This window comes from Capra hircus, chromosome 5 (genome assembly GCF_001704415.2).
Source record: "Capra hircus breed San Clemente chromosome 5, ASM170441v1, whole genome shotgun sequence".
Classification (NCBI taxonomy): Eukaryota; Metazoa; Chordata; class Mammalia; order Artiodactyla; family Bovidae; genus Capra; species Capra hircus.
This window is the reverse complement of record NC_030812.1, coordinates 26,986,724-27,012,494: the sequence shown is the minus strand read 5'-3', so window position 1 is coordinate 27,012,494 and position 25,771 is coordinate 26,986,724. Positions and strand designations below refer to the sequence as shown.

General features: G+C 49.1%; 2 protein-coding genes across 3 annotated transcripts; both read right to left on the bottom strand.

Moving 5' to 3' along the window:
• Window positions 1,372-11,731, bottom strand: LOC102176522 (keratin, type II cytoskeletal 73). Of its 2 annotated transcripts, XM_005701849.3 has the most exons (9): window positions 11,227-11,730; window positions 9,775-9,989; window positions 8,900-8,960; window positions 8,200-8,295; window positions 7,293-7,457; window positions 4,624-4,749; window positions 4,019-4,239; window positions 3,043-3,077; window positions 1,372-2,243 (listed from the first exon to the last, which is right to left on the bottom strand). In XM_005701849.3, the coding sequence occupies exons 1-9, from the start codon at window positions 11,671-11,673 to the stop codon at window positions 1,987-1,989; spliced, it is 1,623 nt and encodes a 540-aa protein (XP_005701906.2). In that variant the 5' UTR covers window positions 11,674-11,730; the 3' UTR covers window positions 1,372-1,986. The 2 variants fall into 2 exon arrangements, with proteins under 2 accessions (XP_005701906.2, XP_013832622.2); XM_013977168.2 differs by lacking the exon at window positions 8,200-8,295 and having other exon boundaries at window positions 11,227-11,731.
• Window positions 16,645-24,576, bottom strand: KRT2 (keratin 2). The gene is made up of 9 exons (XM_005701848.3): window positions 23,940-24,576; window positions 22,467-22,681; window positions 22,043-22,103; window positions 21,138-21,233; window positions 20,355-20,519; window positions 19,970-20,095; window positions 18,673-18,893; window positions 17,503-17,537; window positions 16,645-17,399 (listed from the first exon to the last, which is right to left on the bottom strand). Exons 1-9 carry the CDS (start codon window positions 24,516-24,518, stop codon window positions 17,044-17,046), a joined length of 1,854 nt encoding a protein of 617 aa, XP_005701905.1. The 5' UTR covers window positions 24,519-24,576; the 3' UTR covers window positions 16,645-17,043.

Below are 25,771 nucleotides of genomic sequence, written 5' to 3'. Positions count from 1 at the left end.
AGAGTGTCTTCCCTGTGACTAGTTATTCAGCCAGCCAGTTCTCCTTTGGGCAATCAATAAACTGCATATAGTCTATAAGATGGTTTCTTTAAAGTTTAGATTTTGTTAATTGCTTTACCAGCAGCTAAACACCTTTCAGTGAGCTCTTTATGTTTTGAACCAAAGAGCAAGAACAAGATTCTGTTTCCACTTAACATTTATTAAGCGTGAACTTTGTACCAGGAATTGCAGAGAACATCTCCATATTGCCTCATTTTAGCCTAACTACAATCTGGTAGTTAATTCTGCTTACTTTATAGCTACAGAAATGAGGCTCAAAGAGTTTGAAAGCTTTGCCCATGATCACCACTTAGTTGCAGGGATTGAATCTGAATTCAAGGCTATCAGCTTGAACTCTAGGACTCTCTCTGGACCCATAGTGACCCTGTTCAGATGCACCTGTGAACCCTGGTCTCAATGTGTGCTGGCCTCTCACTTACTTTTTGCTTCCTGTTGCATGCTGCCAGCATGATTTTGGCCTGGGGGCCTATGAGAAAGCTCTGAGCACAGGAGTGTTTTGGAAGTTGAGTGACATGTAACAGAGATGGCCCCCACGCTTAAACACAACTCATACATACGTACATGTACATTCACATCCACCTCAACCCAGTAAAACTTCCCCATGGATCAAGAGAACCTGGGTCATTAATTAAAACAAAATCTGCCTTTGATCTTTGTCCAGAGAACAATGAACAGCCAAAACATGAGCCCCAGGCTTTCTGGAACTGGCCTTCTGCCGCCTCTTGGCCAATTTTTTTTTTTAATTGGAGTATAGTTGCTTTACAACGTTGTGTTCGTTTCTGCTGTACAGCAAAGTGAATCCGCTATGCATATACATATATCCTCTCTTTTTTTGGATTGCCTTTCCATCTAGGTCATTTATTCTCTATGACTGTATCTCTATTTCTACTTTGCAAATAGGGTCATCTGTACCATTTTTCTAGATTCCATATATATGTGTTAATATATATTTGTTTTTCTGTTTGGCCAGTTTTAAATTTTGCCACAAGCCAAATGTTGGCTCCTTGTCTGTCCCAACAAACTGGATGTTCTCAAAGATTTTCCGTTCACCCGTGCATTGACCTGAGAAAAGCGTGACTTCAAAGGTTCATCTGCTGGAGATGGGGGACAGAGATGAATCCCCAGTATCACAAAATCCAGTGAAAGTGACCATGGGGTCCTGCCATCCATGCAAGAATGTCTTTCACTCAGCTCAAAGGTTACTTTGGGGTTCTTTGAAAGACACCGGGCCTCGGGTTCCAGGACATTGACCTCTATTTACAGAAGAAGTCTTGCCTAAGAGGTAGATTCCCTTAGGAGAGAGAAGCAGCATGAGTTGTACAAATTTATTGGTAAGATGAGGAAGCAGGGAAGAAAGGCCTGAACGAGGACAAGAAGGCACATGCTGAGAGACAAATCCCTTCACCGATGGGCCAGTCAGCAGGGTTTCTCCCGGCTGTAGTCTGCAGGGACCATGCAAGGTAAATACAGCTAATGACCAAGGGTTTCCCCAGAGCTGATGCTGATCTAATAAGAGACCGTCCTTGCAGGTCTGTCAGTGGACCTGTAATGGTCTGTACCCATGGTGCACATGGCCAAATAATTACCTAAACCAGGGCACAGAAGGGGAAGCAGGAGGACTGGGATTGCCCTTGAGACAAAAGCTTCATCTGCGAGGGGCTTACAGCCAGGAAAGGGTCAAGTCTTTATCCCTGGCAATTCTGCAGGAAGGGGAGGCTGCGTTAAGAAGCCTCTTAGTATAGAAGCAGAAGGATGGGCTATCATCCTGACTCCTTATTAAGAAAGACTAAGGCAGAGAGTTGCGAGAGAGGAGATGACAGTGGTGAGGAAAAGCGAGGAGGTGATGACAAATGTGATGGAGGCATTTCCTGAAGAAGAGAGTCCAGGAGAAACCAAAGCAAGCTGTCTGGACAGCTGTCTTTCACTTTATCTTGGGGTCTTCTTGGTGGGTGAGCTCAGAGCTGGGGTCTTTCCTGACAGGTCCTTGATTTCACTTGTACTCCCCAACCTGCTTTTGGCCTCCCCGCGGGGGCTGCAGTTCCCACTGCCAGTGACACAGCCCCCCAGCAGGAAGCCATAGCCCCCACCAACAGAGCTGGGCCGATAGCCATAGGTGCCGCTGCTGCTGTACCCAAAGCCAGCTCCCGTGCCTGCGGTCGCAGCCGTGGAGCTGCTGATGACGGCTGTGGAAGACAGAGGGAGGACTAATAAGTGTGTGTCCCAGGACAGGGCTGACCCAAAGTCCTCTCCAGCCTCCCAGCTCTACCTAGATTAAATGTGTCCCTCCTAAGTAATACTCCACATCAGTTGGGGACTTGGCTTTAGACATATGCTCAATTCCTGAGCAGCTCAAGCACCAGGAGAATCAGCCCAGATCCCACAGGACCCACAAGCCCAGTGCCTTCTCATTCTTTGAACAAACAGGAGTAGCAGGGGCTTCCCCCAAAGAGCAGATGATGCCTACGCATCATGTAAGCCAGCAAATCTTGCGTTTAACTCAAGAAGATATTCTTAATTTTTTCCAAAGAATTTCCTGAGTGCTTGATACAGGACAGTTTTTGCCAGCTTCTCTTAGGACACCAGGCTGATTCCTTTAGGGCAGCATCTCGACTGCTTGTGCACGATGTTTCTGTGCACACCCGGGTCTCACTCTGGGTGAGGAGGTGCCCTTCTTCCTACTCACAGCTTCCGGCATGCAGCAAAGCCAGGATGGGGGGTGGCAGAAGAGTGTGGGGCTGAGAGTCTTATGAGTGAGGTTTCTGGGGAAGGGGCCAGAAATGGGGAAGTGTGAAATGTCAGAATGTGATGGGAAGCAGACCCCATCAGGGAAGAGGCTGCAGGTCTCAGCACAGGAGATTAGGACAATGTTGCTCTAGCAGGCAGAACCTAGGCTGTTCCATGGGGGTCCTGGTGGTAGGGGACCACTTCCTTTGTGTTCATTAATAGGCTAAAAATACTCTTTCAGAGGTGTGAAATACTCACATATGCTCACAGAATTGGTATATTCTCCAGACATCCTGCAAGGGGACAAAAGCACAGGTGAATCTCCATCACATGGAATTTGAGTTACCCTCACCCCAGCCTGCAACCGTCAGCCAGGCTAGCACAGCCTCCACAAGTCCTCCAGCTGGCCAGGTGGCATGACCTGCCCTGGGTGACTCTAAGCACCTCTCCCTGGTCTTTCCCCTTAGGAGATGTGTGACCTTGCAACCTTGGAGCCACTGTGGCAACACCACCTCCCAGGGGCCCTTCTGCTGTGTTTCTCATCAGCCCACTTCTTCATCCCTATGAGGCTACTGTCTGAATAAATACATGTGTAGAAATACTAGCATCAGGTGTTGCCAATAGGAACTAACTTTATGACTTTAGGACCAATAAGTTCTCTTTTCTGGGTCTCATTCATAAAATAATGCCAGGTTAGAATGGGGATTTTCAAGTGTCAACACTTCATGTACTACCCTTTCAACTGTTGCTATGACCGCATATAACTCATACTGTTATATGTTTAGTATTTTTCATTGACTGTCCTCTGTGACCAAAAAAATGTATTTCTCTTAAAAGGAAGTTTTATATCAACAGGATACATAGAAAACCAGTATCACTGGACCAAAAAAAAAAGACAAAAACAGTAGCATTGAAAATAAATAAAACAAAAAAATTTGGCTAGATATTGTTGTCTGCTCAGAGACTTTGAACTTTGCAAGTGTCAGATCAGTGTCAAATATACAAGAGCACCATGCTGAAGCTTTCTCCTTGTAGTCTGAAGACTGGAAAGAAAACCATAAAGGAAATCACCTCTTATTATCTGACAGGATGCTGTTTAAGGCTATGTCTGTAGGTGACCTAAAAAGTATCTCCAACCCCTCCAACAGCCTGCCACCCACACCTGGGAAATTAAGCCAGAGGATTCCAAAAGTCCTTCCAGCCCTAACATTCTAAGAGCCCTCCCATCACCTACCTGCACTCCTCGCCCTCCAGCAGCTTGCGGTAGGTGGCGATCTCGATGTCCAGGGCCAGCTTGGTGCTCATCAGCTCCTGGTACTCACACATCATCCTGGCCAGCTCCTCCTTGGCCTGGAGCAGGGCGGCCTCCAGCTCATCCAGCTTGGCCTGAGCATCCTTCAGGGCACAGTGGCCCCTCTGCTCAGCGTCAGTGATGGCCGTCTCCAGGTTGGAGCACTGAGGACCAGGAGGTGGCATTGCCCCCTGAGTTCTAAGGTACCTTGAGCCTCCCTTCACGGCCCCCCTCCAAGTGCTCGCTGTGGTTGGACCACGCTCTATCCTGCCCACTTCCTAGAGCAAAGCCACACCCATGGGGTTAATGTCCTGTCAACCTGGAACTGAGAGGCTTGTTATTCTCAGCCCCTCGGCTTTCTGAAAAGGCCTTTCCAATTGTTCCAGGATTCAGGTGAGAGCTAAGTGTGAAAGGATGAGAACAGAGGCTCGATCTGAGGAAAGGAGTTTTAAGATGGAAGATCTTGAGAAGGGACATGGGGGAGAGTGTGTGATTGACAGTTCACCCCTCCCTTGGGAGTGAGCCAGGAGACCCCAAAGCCCCTTCACCTGCTTCTTCACACTCTCAATCTCTGAGCGCAGTCTTTGGATGAGCCGGGTCAGCTCTGAGATCTCATTCTTGGTGTGTTTGAGGTCATCCCCATGCCGACCGGCCGCCAGCTGCAGCTCCTGGAACTAGGGTGAGAGGAGCCAACACAGGAACCTAAGCTCAGCGTAGCAGGCCATGCCTTTGCCTGGGGAGTGTGGCAGAAATAGGTAGGGGTCTCTGCTTCACCAGGCCTATCAACAGCCTCCCACTCGAACATCTGTTCTTTGGCTTGATTTATCTGCCTTCAGCAGAGATGATCTCACTGAAGGTTTTAGCTATAAGGACAGTCGAAAGTCTCACACCCTCTACACTGCAGCTTTGCAACACACTTTGATTACGATACTTCTCTGCCGATAGCTCCTCAAAATCAAGGTGAAATTCAAACAACTCCTAGCCTGGCATCAAGGTGCCTTGAGATCTGACTCTATTAGGCTCTTCAGGCTCAGTTCTTACTGCCCTCATCCACCACCTACCTGGTTCTGCACCTCTGCCAAACAGTTTCAGGTTCCATAAGGAACCCATGTGCTCTTAAATCTCTGAGTCTGTGCACGAGCCCCTCCCTCCTGCTAGAAAACCCTCCCCCATTCATTCTCTCTTTTCCCCTAATCAGGTCCAGCTCAGCCAGAGTAGACTCACTTTCTCCAGGAGGCCTTCACTGGTCCCTGCTTGGGTGCCCATCTGTGCCCATAGTCCCTGGCATGCCAGTCTATAGACCTTACCACTCTGTACTGTGACCACACATTTCAATGTCTTTCCCATCAGACTCAGAATGACTGGGTGGCAGGGACCTTTAGTTTTATTTCTGAATTCCCAGTATCTAGCACAGAGTCTGGCTAGAAAAGAGGTCTGGTGAATGAATGAATGAGTGAACCAAAGAGGGAGCTGATGAGCCACCAAGCTATTTTTTCTGGGACTTCCTCCCCTTCATAGCTCAGCTGAGTTCCAGGCTACTGGCAGTCTTGCTTGACATGGAGGCGCATTTTGTGTGTATGGGAGTGCGGGGGTGGATTTGGTTATATCCTATCACCATGGGTCACGAATTTGGAGTCATCTATTAGCTTGGGATTATTCCTGCATTTGATGTCATCCACTGAGTAATCGAGAGTACTCCATTTTTACCCCAGAATACGGTAATCTCCCTCACCTACCAGCTAGATGACCTTGAAAAGTGGCATAAGGGGAACACAAAGAACACGTGACATCCAGAACTCCAGTGACTGTGCGCTGCCTGTCTGTCTCTGAGGGGCTGTCTAATATCTGGCTCCAGCATGATCCTGGAGTCAGGGTTCCCTGGAAGGTAGGGGGCACTCCTCACTGCGCTCCTGTGTTTTATCTTTGGTGCTAGGTCAGGCGGCCTTCTGCATCTCTGCACAGTAGCCCTCCTCACCAGGGCACTAAGTCCCTGATTCTGACACCAAGTCGTCTCCTCCTGAGACAGGAGATTAAACTCCTGCCATTCAACTCCCAAGCCACCCCGAGCCCTTCTCATAAATCCTCCTCAGCCAGAGTCACCTCCTGACTTTCTGTCTAAATGCTATGGAACATCAGACATGTAGATTCAGACCCAGCTCCATCGCTTATCAGCTAAATGACCTTGGAAAGTTATTTAGACTCCTTGAACCCCACTTCTTCACCTTCAAAAGGGGAGTAATAATAAGCATTCACAGTCCTGTTTCTGGGATGACACTGATGCCATTCTGCTCAGTGAGTGCTTGCCCTGAGCTGGAGAAATCCTGGTGTGGGTAACCTCAAGAAAAAAAAGAACCCACATTATGTTTATGCCTAATTATTCTAGAAGGAATCTGGGATTAAGCACTGGTCACTGACAATCCAGAATGATTGGGCCACATAGCCATCCCTGATCCTGGCTGGAGGCTGGAATGTAGAAGGATCTGGGGACTGAGGACTTGAGTTTGCACCTTTATCAAGAAGCCTTGGCCTGGGTTGTCTTCTAGGCCATGAAAGCCTCCCTTCCTCACACCCTTGCAGGTCAAATCTTTCTGCCCCTAAGGTAACAAGGGGGCAGGGGGAGGGGCAAGATAAGGTCTCAAGAGTGTGGGTTTCCCTTGAGAAGGAGCCTGATAAACCTCAAGGACAATTAGGAAGTTGCCATCTTGATCTGAGAAACTAAATTATCTGAAGACTCATTTCCCCACCCACAACCCATGAGAGGAGTCAAGATCTAAGGGACTCAAACCTCCCCCTTTCTCCTTGGAGTTGGACTTGAATGAAAAGATAGGAGTGACCTGATCTCAGATGATCAGATAATTTATTGTCATTAACAAGGGAGTTGAGATGCTAACTACTCACGTTTTCCTTCTTCCCAGAATTAGTTCAAAACTGTCTGCCTCTAAGGACATGGCTCCCGAGTTGCCCCACCCAGACCTAGTTCCCTAACCTCTGTCTCCCCAAGGTTCGTGTTTCTGTGACACACTCATTTGCACTCAGCTGTGTGTTTTCTCTGATGGCTTCATGGTTCCTAAGGGCAGAGCTGCCATCTCTTCCTCCTCTGGGGCTTCCCCAGCACCCTGGACAATGCTGTGCTCCCAGTGAGCATGTGGGCCATGGTAGGTCATGGGATGGACCAGAAGCCCCAGAACACATGACCTTGGGGAGGTGTGCAGCTCACCTTGGTCTGGTACAGCGCCTCGGCCTCTGCCTTGCTCTTGAGAGCAATGTCCTCATACTGGGCCCTGACCTCAGCAATGATGCTGTTCAGGTCCAGGTTGCGGTTGTTGTCCATGGACAGGATGACAGATGTATCACTGATGTGGGACTGCATCTGAGCAATCTCCTGCAGGGCAACAAGGAAGCTTGAAGTGCCTTTTGTGAGCAGAAGAATGTGCCGAGGTGATGGGCCTGCCCCAGCAGGGAGCCCCCCAGACCCTCCCAAATAAACTCAAGTTGTGGTCCCCAAAACTTCCAAGAATGGAGTTCACTGGTCCCAAGGTTCCAACACCACATCTAAAACTGCTGGATGGTTTTGAAGTAGCCCAAGAAGAAACCAACCCCCATAACTGTCACCTGAGACCAGTCAGGAGTGCAGAAGGTGGAGGGGAGAGAGCCTGGCCACCACACTAGGGACAGTAAGGACATTTGAGAGCCCATGAATGGGCCAACAGGCTGAGGCTTGAAACCAGATGGTTGCAGAGGCGGGAGAAAGGGTGTGAGGACTTTCACCTCCATCCCTGGGGGCTCGTGCCTAAGACCTGAGGAAATTCCCAAGCCACAAAGAGAAGACAAGCAGAAGTGAGAATATGCTTGGCTGAGGGTCAGTGGGGACCCCTTAGGGTCCCATGGCTTCCTGAAGGATATGAGAGGGGACAGCTGGTGGCCAGGCTGGAGTGGATGGCACACATCATCGGATGTACCAAGATTGATGTCACTCTTGCTTTTCTCTACAATGCTCCCAGCATCCCAACACTGAAGAGTCCCTGGGTTCTTTAAGTTCCTGATGAGTTAGTAACCGCTCATTCACACATCTGTCCTTCCAGACGATGGAGCCAGGATAGGGACAGGAACTGGGGGAGACTTACTCCCTCGTACAGGCACGTAAAGAACTTGATTTCTCTCTCCAGGGCATCCACCTTGGCCTGCAGCTCCACCTTGCTCATGTATGCCGCGTCCACGTCCTAGGGGAATCCAGAGAGCCCCTGACATTGCCCTTCTTCAAGCCCAGACAGGGGTCTCCCAGGTGCTGGGCCCCCACACCCAGATCAGTGACTAGCTGCCCCAGAAAATGGAGTCAAGACACAAGGATCAAGAAGTGACCCCCACCCGAACTCACTGCAAGACCCTGAGCAGGTTCCTTATGCCTCCGGAACTCCTCTTGCCCCATCCAAGAATGAAATCTTTCTACTGCCTACTCTGTCTCAAACAGTATGGGAGAGAGCCCTACCTCCCTATGGTCAGCCACACCGTGGTCAGAGCTGAAGGTGAACCTGCAGCCCTTCTCAAAGCATGTGCTGTTCCCCAGGCCACCATGGGCGTGGCCGGGGAGTGACTGTCCGTGTCTGCACTCCTGCCATTTACACAAGACATAGGCCTGGACAAAGTGAAGTTGCTAGATAAACACCAAGGTGCCCCCAGGCCACAAATCCCTCCACCTTCTCTGTGGCCCTTCAGCTCCAGGTCCTTCTGCAGGGGGTAGAGACTTCAGTCTTTCCTGTGATTCACCTCCCTCACCCCCTACACTCCTCACCCTGCTGGGCCGAGGGACACGCATCCTGTCCTCACCTTCTTAAGCACCACAAATTCATTCTCAGCAGTTGTGCGCTTGTTTATTTCCTCCTCATACCTGCAGGAGAAGCATCACGATGAGAAGGGTGTGTGTGGGTGTGGGTGTGTGTGGGAGTGTTATCATGAAAGAAGAGATGCGATGCCCATGCTATGTACCTTTTAATAGATATTATTTTACATTTTTGCAAATCTGTCCAACTCAGGACTATGTGGCCAGCGTTGTGGGCAGGGTTTGAAGCAACCTCCTCCTGGACCTGGGGGCTGGATGGCTTGGGTCTAGATTTCCTCTGAAGCCTGGAGAGTGAAAAGGTTCTTCCTCCTCCCACTCCCACAAATCACAGGAACACACCGCTGCCCCTCTCTCAGTCATGATTTTTGTGTCACCCCAGCTGCCTGACACCCCTATCAATAACTTCACCCCATTGCCAAGCATGAGTCCCAAGGAAGTCAGACTGTCCCCTCGGACAGGAGGAAGGAACATGGCCTAAATGTCTAGGGTCTGAGGGAAGTGAGAGGAAGCCCAATGGAAAGTCCAGTTCCCTGCCCAGCTGGGAGGTTCCTGGGAACTTGGGGGCAACTTGAATAAGCTTAGGACCTGAGATGCTGTGGTATGTAGAGCTGGGCTCTTGTGAATGGGGAGCAAGAGAGTCACCAACTAGGACAGCCTCACCACTGCCTGAAATGCTGGCTGTCCACTCTCTAATCCACCTGGCCACCCAGAGAAGGCCCTGATCCTGTCTAGGCAGAGGATCTCAGGCCGGGTCACTCTCACCTGAGCTCAGTGGCCCTGAGGCCAGAGGCATACATCCCAGTGCCTGTGGGGAAAGCCCGGGCCCAGGAGGCAGTCAGCCTGGGCGCAGGGTTCCACTCACCTCTTCTTGTAGTCCTCCACCACATCACGCATGCTCCTCAGCTCCGAGTCCAGCCGCACCCGGTCCCCGGACAGCGTCTCCAGCTGCTTGCGCAGGTTGCTGATGTAGCCCTCGAGGATGGGCTCCAGGTTGTTCTTACAGTTGTTCAGATCCTGCTGCTGCAGCAGCTCCCACTTGGTCCCCAGCACCTGGTTCTGCTGCTCCAGGAACCTCACCTGGAATCCAGCCAACCAATAGTCAATGGCTAGAGGCCAGGGAATTTTCTTTCCTGGACAGTAGCTGTGTTCCCTTATGTTACGTAGCCTCATCCCTCAGAAAATGACTCTCCTACCCCTTCCCATCCAGGTCCTTTGTCTGACTGCAATTCTCTTTTGGGGAGCAGCCACTGACATCAGGAGGGGCCTCACTATCCTCGCTTGCCCCTCATCAAGATCTGTCTCCTATGCACCTGTCCTTACCTGCCTGGACCAGTGTTGATGGTTAGCATGATCCACCTTTCTTGGGTGAGTCCTTAGGCATGTAATCTGGCCATTCTGGCCTTCACGCTCTTAGGGACCCCTTCTCTGGGTTTCTGGTGGCCTGGCCTCTCCTCTGCCTTCTCTGTCTTCTTCATCACCACCTCTCCCAGCCCAGCCAGAGGCCGGTATCCAATTGATCTGGGATCTCGGGCCCTCCCATGTTGCCTTCATCTCTGGCTGCCTATGACCTCAGAGCATTTCCCCAGGGGGAGAACCAGCCTTTTCAATTTGCAGTCTATGAACATTCCACCATTCCCTTGCACAAAACTCTCCAGTGGTTCCACATCACCTACAGGGTCAAGCCCAAATTCCCTTCTTGTGCTTTTCCAGTGTTCCAGGCCTGTCCCACCATTCACTCAACACACACAAACCCCAGTTCTCCCCATTCTTCAGACAAGTCCCATCAGGCTGCATGTGACTTTTCCCTCTCCTTAGGTTGCCTCTCTCCACCTCTGTCCTACTCATGCGTCACTGCCCTACCTCACTGTCACCTGTGGTGAGCTTCTCCTGCTCCCCTAAGCTTGGGAAATGTTTACTTCCCAAACCCTCCTACCCCTTTGCTCTTCAGTGGTCCTCAAACATGAGAGTGTCTCGACATCACCAGGGGGCTTGTTAAAACACAGATTTCTGGGCCCTACTCCCAGAATTTGCGGTTCAGTAGGTATGAGGTGGAGCCTGAGAATGTGAATTCCCAGCAAGTGCCAAGGTGATGCTGACCGATAGCGGTTCATGGACCCCTTTTGAGAACCACTGTTCTAGCGTACCACTATCCCCATCTGTCTTGCCTTATAGTTTAGGGTGTATTATAGGTTATGAGTCTGTCTTTCAACCACAGTCTGAGCTGGTCTGGGTCCCATGAGAGGAGGAGCTGGGCCTCAGAATTTCTAGATATCCTAAGCTGCCACAGACCTTGTCGTTCTCCAGGAATTCCCACCTTGTCGATGAAGGAGGCAAACTTGTTGTTCAGAGCCTTGATCTGCTCCCGCTCCTGGGCACACACTTTCTGGATCTTGGGGTCCAGCTCCACATTGAGGGGAGCCAAGAGGCTCTTGTTGACGGTGACTTGGTGGATGCCCCCAGGTGGGCACAGGGATGGGCACATGGGCCCCAGGACCACACTGCCAAACATGCTGCCGCCAAAGCTGCTGGCTCGGCCTCGGCTAAACCCATAGCCCCCTGCCCGCCCTCTGCCGCTGGCCATGTTGAAAGAGCTGCTCTGAGCACACCCCAGGCTGTACAGGCTCCGGCTTCCGAAGCCCCCACTAAGCCCTTTGCTCCCTGCCCTGTAGGAGGGAGAGCTGCTCCCAGAGAGGACAACTGAGCATCCGCTGAAGGCCCCCTTGGCAGCTGCTCCCGACTTGCAGGTGAATTGGCGGCTCATGCTGGGGAGGCCAGCGAGCTGGAATGAGATGCCAACCCTTAGCTGCGATGCAGCTTACCAGCCTGTGGTCTCAGACGCCTCCTTTATAGGGCTCAGGAGGGAGCCACTGCCCTAATTTGTGGGCTTAGTTTGCCTGGAGCAAATCATTTTTTCCCAGCAAAATCAGAGACACCGTGCAAATAACTTAAACCTCCCAGAGTACTAGGCTTGCAAGCCTTGCTCCTGTAATTTGAGTCTTATCTAATTAACATGGGATAATTAGGCTGACTGAATTATCCCTAGAAAGATCTTGGGAAGTTTGTCACAGCCTCAAAATTGCCCTTCCCCAGGACGTGGGAGTGAGGGGACCAGATTGTGGGGGTGCAGAGGGGAAACCTTTAATTGACAGCATCATCTGTGAGGATTTCACGACTGTACCAGAATCAGATGGGCTGCACCCAGGACCCTGGCTAAGCTGCTTTTATGTGGTTAGAAAGAGGCTCCGTGGCTTGGCTTCCCAGGGTTCCCGGAGGCAGTCTCACGGCTGGCCTGGGCCATGGAAGATGAGCCCACCAGGAATCCAGGCCCAGTCCTCCGGTTGCAGGGCCCTCTGTGCCCTCCCAGGGGAGTCTCCTGCTCCTCTGTGCCAACCAGGCTGCCCTGTACACCTTTCGCTACACACACTGACTTTGTTCTGGACCCTCCCATCACTGCCACCCTTAACCTTAAAGTTATGGTATTGCCACCACTCACAGTGGCTAACACTGGTGCAGCGCTTTCCAACATTAAAATAGCTCCTCATACACAGAAGCTCATTTAATTCGCTAGTCCTGGAGAGGAGCTGTGAGGGTCCACCTTCCACAAATGGAAAAACAGGAGCTCATACGTTTGCTGTTATAGTTGAGGATCACATTTCATGAGCCTTTCTTTGTATGAGTCCCAGAGGAAACAAACAGCAGGCCCTGGTCTCGAGAACTCCTTTGGCTGGTCTTCTGACCCCACGTTCGAAGCTCTGCAGGCCTTATTTGTGTGTCCAGCCAGCCAGCCAGCCCTTCCTGTGTTTGTTCATCCATCTGTCTGTTCATTTAACACACTTCTGTTGAGAGCTGACTCTGTCCCAGGTCTTATCTAGGCTCTGGGGTCATAAATTAATAAGACAGAAACCTAGTTCAAAATTCTAAGGGAGAGGGTGGACATTTGAATTTTACCAGATCCTTGATATTACCAAAGTATATGACCCAAGAGTTTCACAATTCCCAATTCCAAATACATTCACAGTACATACTTTCCTCCATAAAAATGCAATGGTTTCACTAGGCAAGTGCTCAAAAGAACAGTTTGCCAATCCCTCTTTTCCATTTCTGTGCAGATTTTGGTCTTACTCTGTATTATAACATAACAGTATGATGCTTCTACAACTATTGTACCAAGCAATTGCCAAATTCAACCTCCTCTTCTTTTTTATACAAAAAAAAAGCTGTTTTCTAGTTAAGAATAATCATTTTCCTGGACAGTCTCAATTTCGCTATCAGCAATAGTCCTTAGCAATCTTTTCAGCCTTCTTTCACTAGACACAAAGGTTTTTCCTCTGCACTTCACAGCCATGAAACAAGGCTATGTTGTGATGAGGACCTAGAGTGTCCTAGCCAGGAGCACTCCCTAATTGACTCCTTTCCATATGTCAGTGTCATGATTCAGACCCGTAGTGTCTCAGCAAAACTGTTCAATACAGACTGCTGTCATGGGCCTTGAGCTCATTCCCTAAGGCTGAAAGCAAGTATTCGCACTCAGAAGGCCATGCAGTGTGAGAGTGCCCTCCCCCTACATGGCCTTGACTTCCCCTCTCCCACACTGGCCGTCTTTCCTTGGGAACCTACCACAGAGATACCCTGGAAAACCTTCTCTGATCACATCCTGGTCTAGCCACTCCTCTCTGGCCAGCTTCCCCAAACTGTACCGATTGTCTATGCTAACTCCCTGTCTCTACCTGTGTCCCAGGTGTGTGCCAATCCTCCCAAACAGCCAGAAAGTTTCCTGAGGACAAGATCCAAATCCCATCTTCCCTCTACTCCTCTTCAGTTACTACTCCTCCCTCACCCTCCTCGCAGAACTGGGGTGGAGGAAGGGCTCCCAGCAAGTCATGGAGGAGACAAAGAGATGCTTCAGTGACCCTTGAAAGCATTTCTCCTAAGGACAGGGTTCTCACATCTATGCTTAAATCTCTCCTAAATGTCTTTTCAAATAGTGGGTCCCTTGCATTTCATGTCCCGGCCCCGCCCTCACCTGGGGAATCGATGTCCACTGAACCCTTATCTAATTTTCAGCGCCATTTCACACAGAGGGGCAGTGCCTCCAAGAGCCTGTGCTCAAGCCTCGGGGACAGGCCTCTCTGAGGAATCAGCCCAAAGGAAACAGAAAGCCAAGCCCTTCACCCTCATGAGCACTACAATCATGCTGTAAAAGAATAGTATTTCTCATCCAGAAAGATGGAGCAGACAGACTTTCTTCTCACTCTGCTCTACCAGGAGAAATTGTGTGAATTCACTCCACTCACCACAACCAGAAACCTGGACATCACAGATATAATAAATAGAGGAAGATCTTAAAGGTGGAGAGAAGAAAGTACAGCAACTAGGGGCTTCAGGAGCTAAGGATGGTGGGATTAATGTATAAACACTACTATATATAAACTAGATAACCAACAAGGACCTATTCCTATTGTATAGCACAGGAAACTATACCCAATATTTTGTAATAACCTCTAGGGTCAATGAATCTGAAGAGAATATATATACGTGTGTATAACTGAATCTCTGTGCTATACACTTGAAACTAACACAACGTGCAAACCAACTGTACTTCAGTTTAAAACAGAAAACAAACTGAGAGAACCAAAAGAAGAAATTCAAGTCAGATGGAGTGTATTCTCTGATCACAAGGAATAAAACTGGAAATAAAACATTTTTTTTAATTTTTAAAACACAAGATTTCAGGAATTCCCTGGCAGTCCAGTGGTTAAGACTGTGTACTCTCACAACCGAGAGCCCAGGTTCAATGCCTGGTTGGGGAACCAGGATCCTACAAGCTGCACACTGTGGCAAAAAAAAAAAAAAAAAAAAAACTGTAAAAAACCAAAATTTTTTCCAAACACTTGGAAGCTAAACAATTTATGCCTAAATAACTTATGGGTCAAAAGGGAAGTCTCAAGGGGTAATTTTTGAAAAACTTATTTCCAAATGAGGTCACATTCAGAAGTACTGAGTGTTAAGACTTCAATATATCTTTTTTGAGGACACAATTCAACCCATAACAGAGATCAAAAGCACAATCTATCAAACAAAACCCTCAAGTCAAGTTTCACACTTTAGACAAAAGTTGGCTCATAAGACAGTAGACTTAAAACGTAAACCTAAAAACCTTTTGGAGAAAATCTTCAGTATGCAGGACTATGTATATCTGGAGAAAACTATAATTTGAAAAGATACATGCACCCCAGTGTTCATTGTAGCACTATAATAGCCAAGACATGGAAGCAACCTAAATGTCCATCAACAGAGGATATGCAATGGAATATTACTCAGCCACCAAAAGGAGTGAAATAATGCCATTTGCAGCAACGTGGATGGACCTAGAGATTGTCGTCCTGAGTGAAGTAAGTCAGACAGAGAAAGACATGTATATATGATATCACTATATGTGGAATCTTAAAAAGTGATACAAATGAGCTTATCTACAAAACAGAAATAGTCACAGATGTAAAAAACAAACGTACAGTTACCTGGGGGAGAAGTGGGGAAGGATAAATTGGGAGACTGGGATTGACAAATACAGACTACTATATACAAAATAGATAAATAACAAGGACCTATTGTATAGCGCAGGAAACTCTACTCAATACTCTGTGATGACCTATATGAGAAAAGAATCTTGAAAAGAGTGGATATATGTATACGTATAACTGATTCACTTTGTTGTACACCTAAAGTTAACACAAAATCGTAAATCAACAATATTCCAATTAAAAACTTTTTAAAGACTTTTAAGAAGAGAATAAGCAATGTAAAAGGCAAAATATGCATATGAAAAGGTTTCTTCGGTAATAAGAAATAAACGCTAATTCAAACAAGGGGACTTTGCTTCACCATCAAATTAGAAAATTTCCATTACTTGGTACTGGCCAGGATAAAGTGACAAGGACTTTCTTGTAGAATGTCACTACTTTTTGGAGGACAGTTGAGCATTATAAATTAGGAACTTTAGAAAGACGTTGTGTTTGAGCAAATATTCTTTTCCTACTTTGAGAAAATTGTTATTCATTTTTGGAAAAGAAGGAAATATGGCAAAAGATGTTTGGTGGTGGTTTAGTTGCTAAGTCGTGTTGGGCTCTTTGCAACCCCATGGACTGTAGCCCATGGACAGAGGAGCCTGGTGGCCTACAGTCCATGGGGTCACAAAGACTTGGACAGGACAGTCACTGAACATGGATACACACCAGTGAACCACAGTCATGATTCAGCTGTACTCAATAAACCTCACAATACCTCCAGAACTGAAAATTCCTAAAACTCGCCTATGTCCTGGTTCATTATTTTACCTTCAGAAAAGAACTCTCCGAAGTACAAATTCCTTCCACCATTGACTTTTCCTAGTTAAGGAAAAGAACATCTAATCCTTGCCCTAATTCTCATTCTTTTTCCAGTCGAGGCTCATCCTACTCAGTGTGTGTGTGTGTGTGTGTGTGTGTGTGTGTGTGTGTGTGTGTGTGTGTGTGTGTGTGTGTGTGTTCAATTGCTAAGTTTTGTCTGACTCTTTGCAACCCCATGGAGCCTACCAGGCTCCTCTGTCCATAGGATTCTCCAAGCAAGAATACTGGAGTAGGTTGCCATTTCCTTTTCCAGGAGATCTTCCTGACCAGATAGCGATGAGTAATAGCTCCTAGCTGCTCACTTCTGCCGAGGCTTGACATTAAACACACATCACATGCTATGAGTTGCAAATGAAGTTTATTGTGCAGACACCAAGACCCCAACACTTAGATGCAGAGCCAACAAGAGGGTTATATACACAGAAGCATGTTTCCCCGGGGGCACCACCAGGGGAAAGGCACAGGCTTTGAGAGGGGGTGATCAACAGAATACCCTGTGGGAGAAGGACCACGAAAGGGCAACTGCAAGAAGGGGGAGGGAATGGGGCAGGGCTGGAAGCACAAACCTAAGCAATGCAGACTCTTCCCCTTGGGACAGCGGGTGTCACTGGCTCCAGTTGACTGGTTATGGGCATCTCTTTGCCCCACAATGCCATGAGAGGTGGACAACAAGATCCGACTTGCTGTCAGTTAGATGTACAGAGACAGGCATTCTGGAGGGGGAGGGTCAAGGGCGGACTCCATCCTTATCTGAATGAGAAGGTCACACTGGAACTGCCGCCTTCAGATGAGCCAGAAGCACCCCTCTCAGAGCCATAAGCGCCCCCTCCAGAGCTGGACCCTCCTCTGGCGCCGCCTCCAGAGCTGTGTTTTCCTCCAGAACTGTATCCTCCTCCGAAACTAGAGCCTCCTCGAGAGCCACCTCCAGAGCTGTAGCTCCCTCCACCGCCACTTCTGGAACCAGATCGTCTGCCTCCAGAGCTGTAACTGCTGCTTCCAGAGCTGAATCCGCCTCCAGAACTGGACCCTCTACCTCCAGAACCATAACCTCCAAAGCCAGCCCTGGAGGCCACGCTTGAGGAAATGCTGCTGCTCGTCACAGCTGCAGAGAGACAGACAGCATTACACCTCAGTTCCAACTGCCTCGGCGCCTCTGCCCCACTCCACCCCCAGGACAGGACCACTCCCCCGCCCCCCGCACTTACACACAGTCACGTTGCTGCTGAGGTCTCCAGACATCCTGCCAGAGAGAGAGACAAAATAACTCTGGGCAGAGCACTTAGGGACTCTGCATACATGGTTTTACAACTTCCACCTACAACCACCCACGTCAACCTCAAAACTCAGCCACCGCAGCCTCACACAGCCCACTTTCTTTGGTGCTGCCAGATCACAGAGATGGGGACGGGCCCCATGCTTCCACACAGTCTGGCATCCCAAGTCATCTAATTTCTTGCTCTGATAAAACTGATCAAAAGCAAGTTCACCTCTGAACTGGCAACCCATTGTTTTATTTAAATCCATCTTAGGGAGTCTGATATGCAGAATCCAAGCCACACCAGAAATTCTCAAATGAAGACTGTTCTGTGAGTATTCAATTCAGAGAGAACTGCGACTCTGTACAGCCTCCCTGATCTGCACCCACCCTGCTCTCCCCTGCTTCATCTGAATTCTTTCCCACTTCATCTTACAAGCTGGAGAAAGGAGGCCCGGCCTCCAGACAGGTACCCAGCAGCAGACCGAGCAAAGCCAAAGCCACCCCTCTCTGTAATACTGGTTCTCTGGTGGGCTGGGGAGCTTTCCCCGTCTAATTGCTTCAGCCAGACTAAATCACCAGGGGTACTGAGGACACGGACAGAGGTCTTAGACCACAGAGGAAGGAAAGGCTCCTTTCGGGAGGTTAACACATGGTTCTGTAATTCACTCAAGAAACCTGCAAAGAGCTAGATCTGGTGCCTGCTCTGTGGGCATGCCCCAGCCAGGCAGCACCTTCCAACCCACGACATCCCACACTGCGTCACAAGGTGGAAGGAGAAGACGCCACACACCCTGCAGACCCAGAGACGACGTTTCAGATTGTCAAGAACTAATCTGTGTTCACACCATCAGTCTTCCCTTTCAGAAAAGGGAGATTCATTTACTGCTTCATTTAATTTAAAATTTAATCTGCCTTATTAGTCGTTCCACACTGATAAGCCTACAGCTCCACAGTGCTGCTCTGTGTCCTGAATCTCCCCAGTGACGTCAGCTCTCAGCTGTCAGAAGGCCCTGCCCCTCCCCCTGCTTTCTCTGCCTCCACCTCCAGCCCTGGCTCCAGGAGAGGAGAAGGTGAACCAGGGTACCCGCTGGCCTTCTGGGGTCCTGGGGTCCCTCACCTGCACTCCTCGCCCTCCAGCAGCTTGCGGTAGGTGGCAATCTCCACATCCAGGGACAGCTTGGTGTTCATCAGGTCCTGGTAGTCACGCAGCAGCCGGGCCAGGTCTTCACGGGCTCTTTGCAGAGCCTCTTCCAGATCATTCAGCTTGCTCTGGGCATCTTTGAGGGCATTCTCTCCCCGCTGCTCAGCATCTGCAATGGAGTCTTGTACGTTCTTACACTAGGAGAGAAGGAGACAAGGTTTCTGTTGGCACAGGAAGTGCAACCTGTCTTGGCAGAGGAGGAGAGGGAGGGAGCAAGGATGTGCAGGGTGAGAAGCCAGAATCACTGGCCCTGCAAGTGTGTCACCAGAGAGTTAATGCAAGTTACAAACAACTTGCTAAGACTTGCTGCTGTCTCTGAGCCTCTGTCTTCCCAAGTCCCCTTGGACTGAACCCTTAACCGTTTCCCCATCATGACCTTTGATGCTCACAACCTAGGGCCAGAGTCGTTACCCCATTTTACAGTTGCAGCTGCAAACACTGATGTGAATGGCTTCATAGAACTTCTGTTGCTTGTGGAGTCAGTTCTCTGCCCCCCATCACCTCTTCCAGAGCTAATGTGCAAACCTAGCCAACCCCCTGCAGCACTCCCTGCCCCTGCATCACACAGCCCGCTGTGCAAAGAGGTACAAATGGGAGGTGACGCCTGTGATCTTTGGTGAGCCATGACCTCTAGCTTCGTAAGGCACTGTTCCATTTCACCCATGAAAGCGATCAAAAAGTTAACACAATTATTTCCCTGCACTTAATCCCTACTTGAGAATGAGGCTTGAAAGTGAAAGCAAAAGTCACTCAGTCCTGTCCGACTCTTTGCGACGCCATGGACTATACAGTCCCTAGCATTCTCCAGCGGATCTTCCCAACCCAGGGATTGAACCCAGGTCTCCCACATTGCAGGCAGATTCTTTACCTGCTGAGCCACAAGGGAAGACCAAGAATACTGGACTGGGTAGCCTATCCCTTCTCCAGCAGATCTTCCCAACCCAGGAATCGAACCGGGGTCTCCTGCGTTGCAGGTGGATTCTTTACCTACTGAGCTATCAGAGAAGCCCCAAGAATGTCTCTTGAACACTCTAAAATTGTTCTAAGTCTTAATTATGTCAAGCCCAAGGTTTTTGTGATCAACATACACTATATTAGAATTTCTCTCTCACTCACACACACACACACCTACACACATGCACACCCCCTCCCACCCCACCCTGAGCTGCACTCAGCCAGGAGAACTGCAGCCATCCTAGGGCGTACACCCCACCTGCTTCTTCACTTGTGCGATCTCGCCTTGCAGCCTCTGGATCATGCGGTTCAGCTCGCTGATCTCCATCTTGACCTCCTTCAGGCTGTCTCCATGCTTTCCAGCAGTTATCCTGAGCTCCTCATACTGCATGGGAAGAGGAGGAGAGTTATCTGACCAGGGAGGGTCAACCAAGCTGAATGTCATGTCTGCATTTGTGGCAGATGGGGAACCAGCGCCATACTTGACTGAGGGCATTTGGGGTACTATAGACAGTCTTTCTTGGGAATGATGCCCAATTTTCACTAGACAAAACCACCAATAACCTTACTGTACACTTACTGGCTGGGCTGGAACGCAGCTCATTAGAAAGAGCTGCGGCTCTCCCTGCCCACCCAGAACTTGCCTTGCTGTGGTACGCCTCCTCGGCCTCGGCCTTGCTCCTCTGGGCAATCTCCTCATACTGGGCCCGGACCTCAGCGATAATGCTGTCCAAGTCAAGGCTGCGGTTGTTGTCCATGGACAGGATGACGGTGGTGTCGGTGACACTCTGTTGCATCTGGGACAGCTCCTGCAACACAGGGAAGGTCTGGCCGCAACGTCCCTGCCCACAGCCACGGGCAGTGAGGAGGGATTCCCCTCCCCCGGTGTCAGGGAAATGCAGAATCTCAGACTAACTATGTACTGAGTGGGATGTAAAGTGATATAGCCACCATTCCCAGTCAGGTAGTACTGAGAATTATGGGGAGGGGTCTGCATTTCTGAGCCTCCTAGTTTATGCAGCTTAATAAGTGCCCCCAGAAAGAAGCCAGTTGATGGCAAACGCCTTAAATTGTATTTCCGGTTGCAGAAGTCATGTGTGTGCACTTGGGCAGGGAAGGGGGGAGTACATTATATTTTGACCTCTGAAATATATCTGATGTAAGAAGAGAAGCAGGGTGAGTCTTTTCCTAAGGGGAGGTGGGGTGAGGGAATTTGTCCTAATGGAGCATTACTTCCTGTGACATCAGAGGAGAAAGTCCTTCTCCTCCAAGACCTACACCAAAGAAGCTCCCGGTGGCCTAGACATTGGTCAGTTGAAGTCAGCCACCCATAAACCCCACCCACAGCCCCCTTTCCCCAGTGGGAGAGGACTTCCTTTGAGGGGAAGGGGAGGTAGCAAGGGTCCATTTAAGAGCAGCCTACTTACTGCGTCAAAGAGCATTTTTGTGAACTCCACTTCCTGTCTCAGCAAGTCCACCTTGGCCTGCAGCTCCACCTTGTTCGTGTAGGCATGGTCCACATCCTACAGGGAAGGTCAGAGTCTCTGGTGAAGCCCACAGCCCCCACCCTCACCTTGCAGTGCTTTGTGTATGGGCCCTGCCCTGCCGTCTCTCTGCTACTCCTCCACCCAGTCCCTGTCAGCTGCTCTCCAAAATCCCAGGCACCGCAGACAATCCACAACCCCACAGGACCTCATTCGGCATGAGGTCCACAGTGCATCTCTGCAGGGGGCTACATGCCCATGTCACTGCTCACACTCCCCCAGACCATCAGAGCTCTGATGGGACCGAGCTTTGTCAACCATTCTCTCCTTCCTGCTTGATATGCTCTGTGTTTCCACCAAAGAGCATAACAGCCTCTGTGTCTTTCAACAGTCCCCAACTCTCCCATCCTGTCTATCCATCCCACCTCTTCTGGATTTCACACCAAAGCTTCTGCAGAAACCAGGCTGAGAACCCATACTTCTGCCTTCAGGTTCAAACCTTTGTCAGCCCAACTGACTACATCTTTAAGCAGGCAATCTAAGAAAGTCCCGTGCCTTCCCCAGCCCTTTAGAAAACAGATCAAGTGCTTTCTATGGTCATAGCTTTCAAGATCCAATACAGTGAGTAGGTAATTGATGGGAAATGTCCTAGCAAAAGCGCAGAAATTGCCTGAAGCTTGAACTACAGAGACGCCTTTATTTCCGTGAGAACCAGCCATAGATATGCTTCACCCTTCCTCTGGCTCATGCTTTTTTCACTCAGAGGTGTGCTCCAGCTTGTCCATCTGGGCACAATGGGCTCTGATGCATCCTCATTCCCACCCCAACCATAACATCCTCTCACTCACCTTTTTAAGTGTCACAAACTCATTCTCAGCAGCTGTGCGCTTGTTGACTTCATCCTCATACCTGTTGGTACCCAAGGACACTGCAGTTAGATTAGTACTAGTTTGTTTCCCTTTTTCTTCTCCTTTTCTTACTGGATTCACCCAAAATACTGCATTTCCTGGGACTATTAAAAAACACTTTTGTCTAAATTGAAATGATGATAACCCAGAGGAGGATGCTTTTCTATAAATTAACCATCAAACTTGTCAAAAACATGATCTCTAAAGCCCTAAATGTCTTCCTCCCAAACTATCAGCAAAGATACAGAAGGCTCTCCCCTTTATCCCCACAAATGCAACTGAGAGATGAGCGGTTTTCTGGGGCAATGATTGGATGGGCTCAAATCAACGTTTATCTCCACTTAGTTTTTATTCTGCCACTTACTTCTTCTTAAAATCCTCAAGAAGATCCTGTATGTTGTTCAGCTCTGACTCTTGTGACATTCTTTCTGAAGAAAGCTTGTCCAAATGACTCTGAAGTTGGCTGATGTACCCCTGGAAGAGGGGTTCCAGGTTGGTGGTGCGGGTGCCCACATCGATTTGTTGTAGCAGTTCCCATTTGGTCTGCAGCACCTGGTTCTGCTGCTCCAGGAATCGCACCTGTGGGGACCAGAAGGAAAGCACATGAGCTCTGGGTTGTCCTTCCCACCGATAGGCCAGGGTCAGCTCTGATTCTCCTTCGGGAGATAGGGAAAACCACGTGGCTTCATCCTCACCAGCTGCATGCCGGATCATGCTGGGCAGAGCTTCTGAGCTCTCTGTCTCCACACTTGGAAAGTTCTGTAGGCTCCTAAATGTTACATCTGGCACTCTCCACGCAGAGAACTCTTTTTCCTACTTTCTCACCCACTATTTCATTTGCAGGTGCTTTCAAAACTCCAGGCCATCTCCCTCCCTGATCCTACTTGAATTTCCAGCAAATGTCCCATAAATTCTGGGGAAAAACAAAAGCAAGCTTTCACTGGCACTGCTCCTAAGGGCTATGAGTATAAGGGCAAGGTTCCTCCATCTGATTTTTAAGAGCCTTGTAAATTTCTTAGACAGATTCCTCTGCCTTGAAATGGGAGAGACCCTATCACACTCCAAAGTGACATCAGTTAAAAACTTTGTGGTTTATGAAACTAAAAAAGCTTCTCTTGAAGGCAGAAATTTATTCATTCCTAAACAGATATTTCAAACTTAGCTTCCCAGAATTTAATAGAGCAATAACTTCTAGGGAAGGAAGAACAGTCTCAGAAGACGTTTTACCAACCCCCTCTAAAACACTTGGCTTGAAATAGTCCATTTCTTGTCTGTGTCAGTTTTTTAATGATTTTCAGAATTTTCCATTAGTATTGTTTGTTTAGGCTGAGACAATAAAGCCAAAGTCACAATTAATTCCAAATCTCAGACTATTATGGGAGATGGCACCATGAAGCCTGCATCTTTCCCCTGTGGATACTGCCAGTTACCCAGGACAGTGTGAGTGCACTTGCTGCTGCTGCTGCTAAGTCACTTCAGTCGTGTCCGACTCTGTGCGACCCCACAGACGGCAGCCCAACAGGCTCCCCCGTCCCTGGGATTCTCCAGGTAAGAACACTGGAGTGGGTCGCCATTTCCTTCTCCAATGCAAGAAAGTGAAAAGTGAAAGTGAAATCACTCAGTCATGTCCAACTCTTAGGGACCCCATGGGCTACAGCCCACCAGGCTCCTCAGTCCATGGGATTTTCCAAGCAAGAGTACTGGAGTGGGGTGCCATTGCCTTCTGCGGACTGCACCTATGGCTCATTAAAAAATGAATCTTTATCATTTGCTTTTCAGTTAGCACTAGAAGCAGGGCATCCTGAGCCTTAGATGAAGCCAGCTACTCATGACTCACCTTGTCGATGAAGGTGGCAAATTTGTTGTTGAGAGCTTTGATCTGCTCCCGCTCCTGAGACTTCACGTTCTGTATCTCCGGGTCAACTTTCACATTGAGAGGCTGCAGAAGGCTCTGGTTGATAGACACTTCGTGGATACCTCCACCAGGGAATCCTCCAGGGCCGAAGCCACCAGGACCCCCAAAGCCACCAGGACCCCCAAAACCTCCAAAGCCACCACCACCTCCAAAGCGGCCTCCACCAAAACTGCCTCCTCCAACGCCGAGGCCGCCTCCAAAGCCACTTCCTCTGCCACCAAATCCTCCATAGGAGCCAAAGCTTCCACCTCCTCCAGACACGCTAATGGAGGTGCTCCTGGACCCTCCAAGGTTAATGAGACTCCGACTGCTGAAGCCACCTCCGCCGAATCCGCCTCCGCCAAAGCCCCCGCCGCCACCGCCATGACGGCTCAAGCAGGAGGAGCTGGTTCCTAATAGCCGGCTTCGACCGGAGACCACAGCCGAGCCGCTACTGAAGCCCCGGAATCCTCCTCCACCTCCTCCTCTTCCTCGAGACTGGTAGGAGATCTGACAGCTCATGATGCCTTTGCCCGGAGAGGGAAGGTGCAGGTTCCCGAGAGGAGTTCCGGTGGGAGACTCAGTGCTGCTGTTGGAAGACTGTCATGGTCCCCTTTTATACCCGCCAACTAGGTGTTGTTGTGCATGGGTGTGGGCCCACGTATGCAAGGGTTTGGTCTGCCTGGAAGCTATTCCTGGTGAGTGATTATCAAGCTAATAGCCATTTAAAAATCTATTAATCAGCTCCCTCCTAGAACTTGCTTTGATTGCAAACTTCTGTTTATCTGAACATCTGTCACACCATTCGATTTTTGTGAAATCATCAAAAGAGGAGGTCAGGATGAGTTTCTCAATCTGGAAGGAAAAAAAAAGGCATTCTGCCGGATGCTGCTCCCTGCTCTGGACCAATCCAAGGGAGGCCAGCTGCCCCTAGGGCCTTTGGAGGCTCACCACCCAGTTCCACTGATGGGAGAGATGACAGGCTTAGAGACTTCAGAGGCTCCTCAGTACTAGCCTCAGTGTTCCCCCTTGCTTTTTCTTCTGTGCCAGGAAGAGTCTCAACAAGGCATTTTTCAGAGCATGAATGCGATGTGGGGAAACACACAACCTGTCCCAGAAAGAAGTTGACCAAGGGTGCTTCAAAAGAGTTGTCAGTTTTCAGGCTTCCCTGATGGTCCAGTGGTTGAGATTTCACCTTCTAATGCAGGGGGTGAGGGCTCGATCCCCTCTTGAGGAGCTGAGATACCACATGCCTCATGGCCAAAAAGCCAGAACATAACCAACAGAAGCAATACCGTAACAAATTCAATAAAGACTTTGAAATTTTTTTTAAAAACAGAAGAGAATAAAGAAAAAAAAGTTGTCAGTTTGCAAAATATCTTAACTGTTCCCTTCCCATGCCACACCAGGACTCCACAGTAGCCAGCCACTGAGAAGAGGAGAATTTTCCTTCCTGCAACCACGTCTTTATAACTATCAACTCCATGATTTCTCTACATGAAAACCCAGAGAATGAGGGGCTTCAGGGAAGTTCCTCTGTCCCTGGGTCTGTCTGACTCTAGGTACGCAACAAAAGATTGCAATCATAGGCTTTATCCAACTCCAAGATCCAAGTGTACATTGATTCAGCCATTTAGTAATCATGTACTACTTGGTGATCATGCTAAGCAGTTTGGAGGCTGGACTCTTCAATGATACCCAGAGGTGAATGAATATCAGAAGACCCATCAAGTCACCAAGCACACAGAGTCTCCAGGCTTAAACTCAGCCGAGGT